The sequence below is a fragment of the Rhamphochromis sp. 'chilingali' genome (assembly GCF_963969265.1).
Source record: "Rhamphochromis sp. 'chilingali' genome assembly, chromosome: 9".
In the NCBI taxonomy this organism is placed as follows: domain Eukaryota; kingdom Metazoa; phylum Chordata; class Actinopteri; order Cichliformes; family Cichlidae; genus Rhamphochromis; species Rhamphochromis sp. 'chilingali'.
This window is the reverse complement of record NC_137936.1, coordinates 14,727,895-14,741,613: the sequence shown is the minus strand read 5'-3', so window position 1 is coordinate 14,741,613 and position 13,719 is coordinate 14,727,895. Positions and strand designations below refer to the sequence as shown.

At 40.4% G+C, this 13,719-nt stretch overlaps 1 protein-coding gene across 1 annotated transcript in view; it reads right to left on the bottom strand.

Annotated features, from left to right (window-relative positions):
- LOC308402401 (histone deacetylase 7-like) overlaps positions 1-13,719 on the bottom strand; it is a 43,435-nt gene that overhangs the window by 17,385 nt on the left and 12,331 nt on the right. The window contains exons 2-10 of the mRNA XM_080891213.1: positions 5,544-5,728; positions 4,873-4,960; positions 4,314-4,428; positions 4,115-4,185; positions 3,105-3,218; positions 2,797-2,894; positions 2,249-2,347; positions 1,629-1,782; positions 137-363 (exon numbers count right to left, since the gene is read on the bottom strand). Coding sequence (XP_080747339.1) covers positions 137-363; positions 1,629-1,782; positions 2,249-2,347; positions 2,797-2,894; positions 3,105-3,218; positions 4,115-4,185; positions 4,314-4,428; positions 4,873-4,960; positions 5,544-5,728 — 1,151 coding nt within the window. The remainder of the gene's footprint in view (positions 1-136; positions 364-1,628; positions 1,783-2,248; positions 2,348-2,796; positions 2,895-3,104; positions 3,219-4,114; positions 4,186-4,313; positions 4,429-4,872; positions 4,961-5,543; positions 5,729-13,719) is intronic.

Genomic DNA, 13,719 nt, shown 5'->3' with positions numbered 1-13,719 from the left:
ATTCTTAAAATAAGGACTCTCTTTAAGACATATTTCAGTAAGACTGATCATGAAAAAGGAAATCCAAGCAGGTGCAGGTCATTAGTCAATCTGTTAGTACTAGATTATACTTCTTAAGAAATGAGCCTCCTTTCACCTTGCTCAGGTGTGAATTCTGCTTGAATCTCTCCACCCCGCTCCTGTGGTACTGCTGGTTCAGCGAGTGCTGGATGTACGGGTGATGGCTGGTTTGCAGAGATAACTGTGAGTGGCTGTAGGGTGGCGGTTCTGAACGTGTTCGTTCCAAAGGTTTGTGACCTTCTCTTCTGGACAGAGTAGACAGGTGAGGGTGCTGCTGCAGAGAGATGGTGCTCAAACCAGGAACTGTGGAGAAGAGAAGAAACGTAATGTTTTAGAAAAGGTGAAAAACAAGAATGCAGGAAAAAAAAAATCCAAACTAAATCGATTATTGTTATTGGATTCAACTGTAGAAGGATGAAATATTCCACAGCTGTATTTCATATTAAAAACACTCAAAAAGAAAAATATTGAGAGCCATGCATTGCTTGCATGTAGAGCAGCACTTACAGCAGAGAGCGCCCTCGTGCCATTTTGAAAAATGATGCAACAAAAAACACAGCACAACACAGACAAGGTATCGATCTTCTCTCGATAGAGTCTTAGAGACCTCTCACAAACACACCTTTTTAAATGCAGTCATTTGAACTTGTTTTAGCATCAGTAGAGCGAGTCAGGATGGATCTGATGCAAGTCAGCGTCCATTCATAACTAAAGCTATGTGTACTTAGAATGGCAGACATTTATTTATATTCTTTTACTCAGATTTTTAGAGCTGTGCGCCTACACTACCCTACTTTATATATCTCATTCTTTGAGCCCGACTTCCTCTTCCATTATCAGTCATGAATGAACGGAGTCGGTGCCTTATTTCAGCATTAGCATATGCAATAGCTCTTTTTAAAAACAAAAAACAAAACAAATCTTGGGTTAAGATAACAGTAAAGAAGAAGCACAATTTCTCACAGGGTGAAACTGAGAGATTCACTACAGGAATAGAAGAAAAGGAAATGCTTATTTGTTGGGCTCAGTTCAGAAATCATGGATAAAAGAAAAACTATGGAAAGAGGTAATTAAATCTCTGTGCTTAGAGCAAAAGATCCTGTCAGAGGTTGAAATTAATTAATTAATAAAGAGTTTGACTATAAACAATGTGAAAAAGTGTGAAGTGCAGACTGTTATGTAGTTCTTTATAGAGCCCCCACTTTCCAGTTTTAATAACACAATCAATCAATATATATATATATTTAGCAAATGTCATACTGTGGTTGTTTTGTTAAATTCCACTCATCTCTGTTTCCAAGTTCACCATATTCAGGCTTAACTGGACTCATTCATGTGTTACGTCGTCATTATTTCATATTTTTACTGACTGCTATTTTTCAAAAAAGTAAAATGCACTGCTGTTGTATTGTATCTAGAATTCATATGTACATACATTTACTTACATTATATAAATAAAACAAACATAAACTCTGTGAACAAACATCCCACTGACTTGCCATTGAGTAAGCAATGCAAAGGAAGTGTGTTCAATATGCACATTGAGGAATAACAGGAATACAACTCACGAGAGACAAGCTGGGGGCGCAGAAGCCTGGTGTGTGGATCCAGTATGAACACAGGCTGTAGCCGCTGAGAAAGAGCTGGACTGCTTTCTTCCAGAGGCAAGTAAACCTGATGGAGACCAGATACTGCCAATGGCCTTGCTTCTCGCAAGTCAGCCTAGGGAAAGAGAAGAGAATGAAAGACGAGAGGAGATGACAGGAAATTCTAAAGCAATCACTAGTAATTTAATTTAATTTAATTTCCCTCTTATGGTAGTCTAAAAATGAGAAAAGCTAAGTATTAATGGATAGTTTAGGGGTTTGACAGCCTGTCACAGTGCATAGATGGACTGCTGAACTGTGTTATTGTAGTCAAAAAGGTGGTAAATTACCAAGAGAGACTCACAAAATATAGAAGTCGCACACAGTTCAAGAAGGAAGTGAAACCACAAGTTTCTATAAGTGTTCATGTGTGCAGGCACTATTTCAGAAACGATATCGCACTTGAATACAAATAGATCAACAGTATGAATGTTTATCTATGCAAGCTGTGTCCTTTAAAGTGGTGCTAGTTTCAGGAACAGGAGCAGCACAACCTCAATATTGTATGCAATGATTCTGGAGGAAATCCTAGCACTGCTCACCTGTGCAGGAAGTCCAGCAGTGATGTTGGGGATCCCAGGGGGATTGGAAGGCACGGTGAATCGAGCTAAATTACCATCCTTCAGCAACAGCCTCTGTGACTGAATGAGGAAGGTTATTTTCGTTACATTTTTAACATATTATTGATCTCTAAATATATCTACTTATCTAAACCTGAACCTGATTGTAGTAAAAGTGTTAAATACAGTACTATATATACAGTACTATCAAAACTATCAAGTCAAGGATAAATATGTTCAACATAGTGAAAAGAAAACTGCACAAATTTATTTTGACATCGGCTATTCGGCTATAGATGGAGGACCGAAAAGATCAGAATTAAGCATTTCAGTACTTCAAGTGTATATTTTTCTACTTCTCAGAACAGAGAGAAGTTGGATGTACTGTTTAAATTAATGCATAATGAAAAGTTTAAGAGAACCTTGTGTATGGTTAAATAGTTCACTGAGGATTCACTGTGCATTCATTATATGCTAAGGAGGACAAGAAAACCTGCTATATGTACTTATATATATACAAAAGGGCTTACCTCATGAGCCAGTGGTAAGGACCCATTATCTGAATGGAGGCTGTCATTTGGAGAGCTGCACCCTGATGCTGGATTGCTGCTGCCACTCTGGGAAGACTCTGCACGACAGAATGGAAAGAAACCTATGAGGCCCATCAGTATCAGTTGCTTACGCCATAATGGAAAATTGATCAAGCTGTGCTGAAATCTGATGGTGAGCGCTTCTGGAAGGTTAGAAAGGCGAGATCAAAGAAACTTTAACAAGAAACGGCTAACAGAGCCGAAGAATAAAACTCTGACAGAGATCCAAGTGAATGTAAATAGTTTACCCAGAGTTTCGGTCCTGTGCTTGACTGCAGGAGGGGCACTGATCTTTCGCTGCAGCGGGTTTGGCCTTGTGGTGATGAGTTTCTTTAACTTCCACTTCAGTGTGGGCTCAGACACTGCACACACACACACACACACACACACACACACACACACACACACACACACACACACACACACACACACACACACACACACACACACACGTGAAGAAATGGGCACATAAGCTCTCATCAAGAGTAAAGAAAGGTATATCATTGCTTTATACATCGGCTACACTGGCAGGAAAGCACCGACTCAACAACGCACACACTATAATGACGTGCTCAATTTCTGTACCATAACCCCACAAAACAAATACCTCAGCCCTGGACAAGAGAATCAAAACGTCCATTGTATACATTGGTCAGTCTCCAATAAACCTGAATAAAGTAATCAATCAGTGGCTGACTCAAAGTGGATAAAAGAAAAATTTGTGTTGTCACAGAGCCAACAAGAGCACTGGAGGGTGTGTGTGTGTGTGCGCGCTGATGGTTCTAGGGTAACGCAAATAAATAATGGTACGTGTACTCAGAGAAATGTAGAGGAAGGCGTGACCACGCTCGCTCTCATTCACACAGTGATGGAGAACTGCTCTGGACTCTCACGCAGTTCATTTTACACATACCTTACCAAGTTATATAACCGCTCAGGTCTTTGTGTCTCACTGTATCTATTGTTTTTTTTTGTTTGTTTTATTTATGGCTGTTCAACCTCTCTTTGACGCTGCAGGGCTGATGTAAAAATGAGTTTCTCTCATCTCAATGCAAAGGACACGCCTTTTCTCCCTCACTTTTTCCATTATTTGGACAGGTCAGTGACAATGAAGACAGGTTGTTTAAACATTAAGTGTTAGAATTGCAGGTGATTTCAGTCTAGCAGACTTAAAATTTAAAATCACATGACCTCTACAAATTTAACCTCAGGGTGAGAACCACAATCTCGGACACGGCTACAGCCGCAGGAGTCTCACCTGTTCTTCTCAAGGCGCGCTGGTCACAGGGTGTAGGCTGAGGCTTCGGGGACATATCAGGAACCCGGATCCTTGTGACCAAAACAAAACAACAGACTGTGTCAATTTTAAGTAACCACAATAAAGTTTTTGCTGAGCGTGTGCTGTGTTTGCATTTGTTTTGTGTTTGTATCAATGAAAAATCATTGATGTCTCTCACCCGAATCCTGGGGCAGGACTGCTGTGGTTGGGAGTCACTCTATCATGGGTTGGCTGGCTCTTCATAATTATGTGTTCCCGAAGTTTCTGCTTTACCAGGGGACTGGCTATAGCACCTGTCAAGAAAGAAAAAGATCATACACAGACAAAGGGCAGGTAGATATATGTCCAAGAGTGTGGATGACAATAAGAAATAATAGTGATTTAGTATTTAAATAGTCTAATTACAACCGTTTTCTATTACAACTTCCCATGAAGCAGTCAAGAAAATTCAGAAGTAAGAGCCAAGATCCTCTTTGCACTCTTCATTTCCTCTACATTGTAAAAATAAAAACGCTTTCCTAAAACAAGCTTGTTTGTTTGACTTTGGTTTGATATGAGTGCAAATTTCCCTGGAATCTGAGAATACCTCACAGTACTGCTGGAAATCCCCCTCTTTTTCAGTAAAACATACAGTGTGCTATGACTCAGAAGAAGAGCATGTAAACCACCTTATGGTCGCTTAAAGAACTGATGAAAACACATGACAGTGTGGAGAAAACAGAAAACACAGGACTCACTCTGCTCGTTTTTACTCTTTTGAATCAGCTGATGTAGCTCTTCTCTTTTCTCCTCACTCATCTCTCTTTGCCTTTGTTCGATGTTATACTGACGGAAAAAACACAGAGAAATGCATTTTTAAAATCTACACAAGCAAAGGACAAAAGCTGCAACTGTCAGTCTCTGACAAGCACATAAATACACACATCTCGAATAAGATAGCTTACAAAAATAGAAGAAAAAAAACAGGATACTGAAGTGTTGCATCAGTCAGTTAATCTGTGACAAGTGTCAATAACAAATTAAATGCCGAGAAAATGGTTTGTTTATAGTAACCTAAATCTGCTTCTTACTCATTTCTGAGGAGTCCTGCACAGTACCTGGTTAAAGGTCTGCGGTGAAAGCAGCTGCTTTTTTCTGTGGCTGATGTGGCAGGCGGTCATTATCTTATAGTCAGATAAATAAATGCCAGATGTAGCAATTTTGGAACAGGGGCAAAATGTCATGAGGGTATTTGGTCTCTGTTTCCATGCACTGAATTTTGAAGAAACAGAAACTTTCAATGTAACGTTTTAAACTGGCTGATTTCAGCCAGTGCACTGATCCATGCTATGTCCAATTCATGCTGAAGCTTCATTATGTCACTGTCCAGCTCAACTAGGTGAGAACTGACATCTGAGTTTGACCTCACCTGCAAGTGCTGCTGGGAGAATTGGGCACAATGTTGAGCGGTGAGGGATCCCATGAAGAAAGGAGGGCGGGGGGCCAGCATGGCCGAATCTGGGCCTGGATGTAACAACCTGCGGGTCACACTTAGGTCCATGGGTGGATTCCCATTAACGGGCAAAGAAACCTGCTTACTGATGATCACATCCACTAAAGATGGAGAAAGAGAGGCAGAGAGAGAGAGAAACATATTATGTTGCTGACTGTGCAAATAGATACTGTTATGTAGGTAGCAGATGAAAAATCAGAAGGCTTCTCTTTAACATTTCTTGCTTCATCTGCATCACTTGTTCTGAGTTTTGCCTGTCATAGAGAGATCATCACCACATTCAAGTTTTCCCGCTTCAAGTAAACTGCTCATTATCCAAAACTAAAGCTTCTTCTGTCTGCTCCCTTAAGCACAAGGGGTTTGCAACAGCGGATGGCTCCAAATTTGTGTCTCCTCCCGGTTTATACCGAGGACATTACATTCAGAAAGCACAAAAATGAAAGATTCTTGTATATGCTGGCGTTGGAGATGCATAAAAGAAGTGAAAGAAACAGGGTGGGAAGTTGTATTTTAACGTTGTGCGGTTAAGTCGTTTGGATCAGGCACATGAATCTGTCGTCACCCTTTCAGGTTTTGCTAAAAGCGAAAGAAATAAAAGCCTAAATTAGCACGAGCGAGACATCTGAATCGGGTCTCGGTGTCCTAATGAAAAACAGATGTCTTTTTAAAGGTGTGTGTGTGCGGTGGGGGGCGGCGCAAAAATGTTTTGATCAATTTATGCACTCTTAAGGCCACCGAAAACATAAATATCATGTCTTATTTTACTTTCGCCACAAATCATTTAACCATAGCATGCATGGCCCAATGTGGGCCTGATGGTATGACCTGGAAAAGATAAAACACACATGGAGGCTAATTATAGCTACAAGTGAGAAAGCACCAAGCTGAAGTTTGTCTCACATTTTGCGATTACAAACAAAAGCGTTCACAATGCATGGCCTCAGGTAACTTCATACTGTTCTTACGTTTCAATACAACTGACACATGAAACCAATGAACGTGATGAGGAATGTTTCGGTACTGATACAAAAGCATAGAGAGATACAGTATGGAAGGAGACACCTTGCTCCCTCCAGGGTAAAGAGCAATGGGAGGGATGTAAGAATGAGGAAATTTACTGAACCCGTATGTCTGAATGACTGTAACCTAAAATATTACACAATATTACTCACATAAGTCCTGTAAGTGGACATTTTTTTCCCTTCTTTCTTTACTGGTATATTGTGTTAAATTAGAGTAACTTTTGTGGAAAGCACAGTAGAGGGAGTAGCAAATTTCTCTCATGTCACAAAATGTGAGAAGATCTTCTTTCACTGCAGCTATTCAGTTGTTATAGGAGTTGTCAATTTAACAAATAGGATCACACAATGAAATCTACTACACTGATAACGCACCCTAAAAGATTCAGAAACACTGATTTCTCTGTCTTAACCTCCAGCGTGTGTTGAAATTAGGCTATTAGAATCCACAGCAGCTGCAGTTATTAGCTCCAACCAGCCCAAAACAAAACTACAGGCTACACAGTTCTTCTCAACTGGCCTCCATTCTCAGCCACAGCCCTACATCTGCAGACAGCCCAGACAATGTGGTTTGGCTGTCATTCCTCACAGCAATCCTGACTCAGAAGAAAATAATCATGTGTGTGAAAAGTATTTTGAGTTGACAGAATTCCTCTGAAGAAAGAAACACTCCCACACTCTTATGACTGCAGGCTATGTGGCTCATTAACACATAAAGGAAAAAACAAACAAACAAATACAGGGTGGGAATTAATATTCAGTAAGTTCAATATAGTACTTTACAGTTTAAACCAAATGGTTTCAGTTCTGTTACCCTGCTTGATAGCAGAACTCTGAGCTCACTATAACACTTTCTGTTCACAGGGACAGCCTTGGGTTTTAATATTTGCTGTATTGTAACGCACAGATGAGCTTTTGTGTCACGGCTAAAACCCACGACAGCAGTAGAGATAAAGATGGGACAAAAAGGTCTCTAGGAAAAAAAAATGAAGCCTGCATTTTTACAGGCTTCTCGTCCGTGCCTTACTGGAATCCTACCTTGCAAGTTAACTCAAGTAATCTGTGACACATCAGACAAAACTTCATCTCTGACAATCAGAAATATCTGGGCCTCCCTCCACTGTCATCTGGTTCATACCTTTTGCAATAGAACATTATGCAACACTGTTAAAATTCAAGGGGCTTATTTTCTTAAGCTTCTACTGTAATAATAAAGCAAAAGGTGCAACAGGAAGTACCAGTAGCTGCAGCACAGTATGTATTACAAGAAGAATGGCTGTGTGTTTTCAAAGGAAATCAGACAATCACTGGAGGAGCGGGCCGGCGGTGGTGGTGGAGACTCAGACAAACTTGCACACACGTACACACACCCACGCTCACATGCGCGCGCACACACACACACACACATGCTCATCAAACGAGTGAGCTCCCCTGAGAAAGAGGAAATGATCAGGAAGCCAATCTCTCTTCTAAACAGAAAACAAACACCTGTGGCACATTTTTCATTTCGCAACAGCCATACATCTCTGGCTTCAACTCACTTTCAACATCACCCCAATGTTATTTATATTATATTTACAACATTTACAACTTAAAAAAGCCAAATTTCCAAACAAATGTGGGTTTTTTTTTGTACTGACACTGAAGCTGTTCCTTTAGGCAGCGTTACAGCGTGACTCATTATCTGACTCGACGAAAAAAAAAAAACACCCCAGTAACCGCAATGTACATTTAAAGAGTTACCTAAACAGTTAAGGTTTCTTCTATGCTGACCCTGAAGGGTTCCAGCAACTCGTGGTTGCTTTCTATCATATTACCAACAGAGCCTAAAAGAGGAGACATACACAGCACACACTTGTTTTGGCATGACAAAAGCAAGAATAAAGGTGTTTTTAGCCATCGTCATTTGTCGCAATGTTTTATTTCTCATCCTAAAACAATGCAAGAGCTGCATAATTACAAGACAAAAATCTGGAGCACTTTATAATAAAGAGAAGTGCATGCCGATAAGATCTGTGTGCGTGCTTCGCTGTCTCTCTTTTCAGCGTTGTGCTGCTAAAAATAGACAGGGGACAAACTTCTGGTTTCTGTAATAGCATATTCGTTTCACAACCACCATCCTCTTTCTGTGGGCCCTACTGCAGCAACATGCTGATGCACTGACACACACACACGCGCACCTGCACACACGCATACAATTTACTGGAGCACACGCTCGCGCACACACACAGGCACACACTCACAAAGAAACAGTGACTTCCTGTTTCTAAAGTTAGTCTTCACCATAACATCCTCTTGGTTCATTTAGGCAAGCAGAAACTGCTATTTTGGTTGAATGGCTTCTTTGCAGCTCAAGAGAGCTACAGATATCGCTCAGTAGTATTTATATTCACGCTGTGGCTAAAATGTGCTTTGTTTATTGCTGGTTTAGCCTGAACTCCACAGTGGTATTGGATGGAGTTAAGCCTGGATGTCACACATCATGTTAAGTGCTAGTTACTGTTACTATATACATAAACACTAGCAGCAGGCGTGAGGTTTATGCTTCGTTAGAAGAGCAACAAAGCAGAAAGAGCAGAAGTTCAGAGGAAAAATACATCGAAAGGAATAAAATAAACAAAAATATATATATGAATACACCGAAGCCTCAAATATGCCAGCCTGTGCACTCATAATGGAAAGAAAATGACATCTTCTCCACCAAGCGGGACACCTTTAGCAGCCCCCACTCCTGCCACCTATCCCTCCACCCTCCACTGCCTCCCTTCCTCTTCCTTACGTTCATAGGAATCCACAGCTGCTGCACACATTCTGTCCCCCACTTCCGAGCAGCTGGAGTATCAATCTCCTTATGTGTTCATTGTGTGTGTGTGTGTGTGTGTGTTTGTCCATCCTATGCACCCTAAGATATTAATAGCTTGCAGTTGTTTCTTTTGAGTGTACACAGCAGGTCTTTGTGTTTGCATAAGAAGAGTCTGCTTGTGTGACAGTTGAGGGTGCATACACGGCTAATAGTGCTTGTGTTGGTGTATTAAGTGTATTAATAGTGCCCATTTGTTTCTGCTGAAGGAACACTGTGGCTCTCTGAGCAAGTTTCAGCATATGTAACCGTGCCAGTTTATTTTTAGTGTCACCTGTCATTTAACACTTGTGTTATTGTGTGTAATCAAGCAAGTGCATGTGATTGAGGACAGTGCCGGTTTCTCCACATATTAATAGCATCGCACCACTTGCTTTAATGAGTGTGTGTCATGTGTGTGTGAGAGAGGCTGTGTGTGCTTATGTGTGTATTAATAGCATTCTCATCTGCCCACAAATGTTTCTGTGTATCTGTGGCGTTCGTGCGTCTGGATCTCAGTTAGGCCGAAAGATGATTTGTCACATGAGCATATGTCTTGGGCAATATCAAGAATTTTCCCTTTAGAGATAGGCGAAACTGTGATCACAGTATTAGCTGTGGACGTTGTCGCATGGAACATCGACTCAATGCTAAAGGCAGAACCCACAAATCTCTGTGGTTAGTTTTATCTTTGATTTTATTGTGAATGTTCGGACTAGATTTTATTAGTCCTTTATTTATCCAGGTAAAAAAAAATCTCATTGAAATTAAAAATCTCATTTCCATGAGAGACCTGGCATCATGGCAACAAAAGTCAAAATACACAGGTGATGATTTCTAAGCACAATGTTGATGCTTCTTTCTGGCTACTGCTATTTTTCATCAGCTATCAATTATACCCACCACGTGCAGTTTTCCCACTTGAACTCTGTGATAACTGATAAAACTTTAAGTTCATGTAGGGGGAGAAAAGTTTGGACGGCACAAATTTATAAAGTCCAGAATACGCATCCCTGCTGTCAGTAGCTTCAACCTAATTTGAATTATATCAGTCCTATTGATAGATTTAATGTGATTTCTGAGTAAATGTCCAAACATTATCAGCAGATTGAAAATATTGGTTCATTGTATGAACAGTTGGCAGCTTTTGCAAGACAAACGCCAAAATATGAAATAAATAGATGTCTTATAGGACAGAAATAAGTTCAGGTATCTCTTATTGTGATTTAAGTTCAATAATTGGTATTTATTAGTGAATGAAGTTTGCTTGCAGTAAATAAATTTGCTGTTGTGTGTATTTCTAGATTAGTTGATCAGTTGTTTGGTTTTTGTTAGCTGTCATGTCAACATTGAGATTTCCAAGAAGCTACAGCAGTTAATTTAAATTAAATCCCAAAGATGAGGGTATTCAGTCCTACTATGATAGAAAATGATGAAAAATGTAGGAAACTGGAACCATACAACTATACATTCAATAACTCAATCCAAGGAAAACATGTTGAAATATCTGCAATGTATGTCTGTATGTCTTTGGCATATGTTTCATAATGAGATGTGTGTAATTATTCAAACATGCCCACAAAACTGAGTTGGTGGAAACATCTGGAATCAGTAGTACAGCAGAAGGAGTGACGATTAGCCATTTGGCATCATGGGTGGGATTAATGCCATTGTTGTGTGGTTGTCAAGCGTTGTCATGCTGTGCGGCTCGACACAGATATTTAAAACAGCCCGTGCTCACTTTTTAAGCACCCCTAAGGCATAGCTACTGATTGAGAAACTGAACAGGCTTAACTCCTCTTACTGTGATTTGGTTTGCTCTTTAAACCCTGGCAAACTTAACTTAACTTCAACAGGACACAAAGCAGATGCAAATATGTGAGCGCGTCTTTCTGTCATGGCCATCAGTGCTGCTTTGGCGACTGTTCCTTCAACACTCCACCATAACATAAGACTTTTCTTAGTGATGATGTGTTGCTGAACTGGGGTGGAAAAGGTGAGGGGTCAGCAGTTCGCTGCAAATGGGAGGATATAACTCCCATAGTGTGATTCTCCAACTCGACGTCTCACAGACAGACAATTGTTGAAATGGTTTCATTATTTCTCTTCCAAGACCTCCAAGAGGTCATTGTTTTTTGGAAGAGGGGGAAAAAAGAGATAACTTTTGGCTGGGATGAGTCCGAAATTTGCCTGAGGACACACACGGGACACACACAAATGCGCACATGCACGATGTACCTCTCACTCAGTCCTAATGAGGCTTTAAAGCTCTGAAAGGTGTTGGCACACACATGTCTACACACATGTTTACATAACTCTGCCCTTAATCATGCAAATGAAGGCATGAACCACTGTTTGACCTGATGGGAGCACCGACTGACTTGCTTTACGTACTTCAAAAGAAAGTACTTCAGTGACTGATCATCTGAGCATAGTCTGATTCAGATCAATAGTCTGCACAACCCATCTCCACCCACAGACATTCATCCTACTCTGTAATCCAGATATTACCAGATGTTATGTGACGGATCGTGGCCTTTACACGCCCACACATGCAGAAATATAGGCAAACATCTTTTTTTTCCTGTAAAAGCCAGCACCTGGCATAAGGCTGATTTGACTGAGAAAACAGGTTCTCATATTGACTTCCTACTCTAATTCGCTCGTGTGTCTGTGGTATACTATGTATCGCTGACTGTTATTGCACACTAATAAGAAGACTATGTACACTGAAGGGCTTCTTTGTTTCAAATACACCCTGCAGTTAGTAAGAATAAGCTTACTGTCTTCTGGTACAATCTAGCTTTTTGCTGCTGCTCACGGTCTTTGATTGAACTTTGATTTCCCTATTACGCTTCATTTTATGCCCGTTCTCTCTCACAAACAAAAACACGAGTTCACATGATAAACAACAGGGTGATGGTCCTGTTACTGGTTTTTTTTGAGGAGCAGAGTGTATCAGTAGTCAGCTGAGCTGATTTTAAATCAGGAACAGGAAATGTGATCTGGGGCTCTGGCCAGCCCAGAACACTGTCCCTATTGTCAGAGCTCACACAGGGAAAACACTCGGGACTTTTAAAGGTTATCTGTCCTGGGAAAAGGTTAATATTCTCCTCCATAACTACCCTACAAAGGACAAAGAGACACCCAAAATGGATACTGGATGATGACCCTATCACTAAATATGTCTTTGTTGTGCCTCTTACTATAAATGTATGAGTTTATTTCCAATCAAGAGGGGTCAGAAAAAGGTTCTCTATCAGTGTTTGCTCAACTGTTTTTAAACCACTGACGAAATATACTGGAAAGACGTGAATAATGCTGGTGGTGGAAGATCCCTAACTGGTCAACTTAGTCATCAATGCAGCATGCAAAGCGAAAATAAAACATTTACATGGTCAGTTTATGATCTCTGCTCGATAAAATCAATACTACAGCTCCCATTTAGACCATAAATTATTTGCTGGTTGACAATGAAAATAAACTGGCGACTACCATGATAATCTATCCAGTGCGTATAATTCACGAAAAGAAAAGAAACAACTGGAAAACAACAGTTCCTTTGTTCTGTGTGATAGATCTCTATCGCATCATCTCAACATGAATGAACCAATTAGGAATTCAAGAGAAAATGTATCCACATCTACTTTGATAATCAAACACATGATCTTGGGCTCTTCAAATCAGGCTTTCATTAAGACCAATGGTTCCTGTTATACTGTATGTCCCACTGGGTTTGTGGGAATCAAGTCTATGACGACTAGCGTCCCCTATAAGATGAGCCAAACCAACTGGTTAATCGCTAGGTTAAATAAATAAATACAGTGATTTAGTATGTTTTAAACCACCATTTATTTCTATGACCCCCAATGCAAAGTGAAACTGGGCTTCATGCTGCAAAACCAAACAAAACAACACTGACTGATTTCAGCCCCCACCACAGATAGGCTACTTAGACCAAAGTGTCACTGTCAGTTCATGTTTGCTGTGTGAGAAAAAGCTAAAGTTAAGTTGACTGCGAAAGGCCTCGGTTTACCATAGGCAGACAGTAACACAATTTCTACATCAGCATTGTAAGCGTGAATCATCTTTTCTTTTTGTTCTCTCTGCCATAGAAGGCCTAGTCATAGTGACTAACCCATGTGCTGCCACAGCCTGTGGGCCAAAGGGAATAGTTTAGGTAAGGTGATAAGCTAACAGCAAGGCCTGGTAAATACAATATGATCAAAGTCTT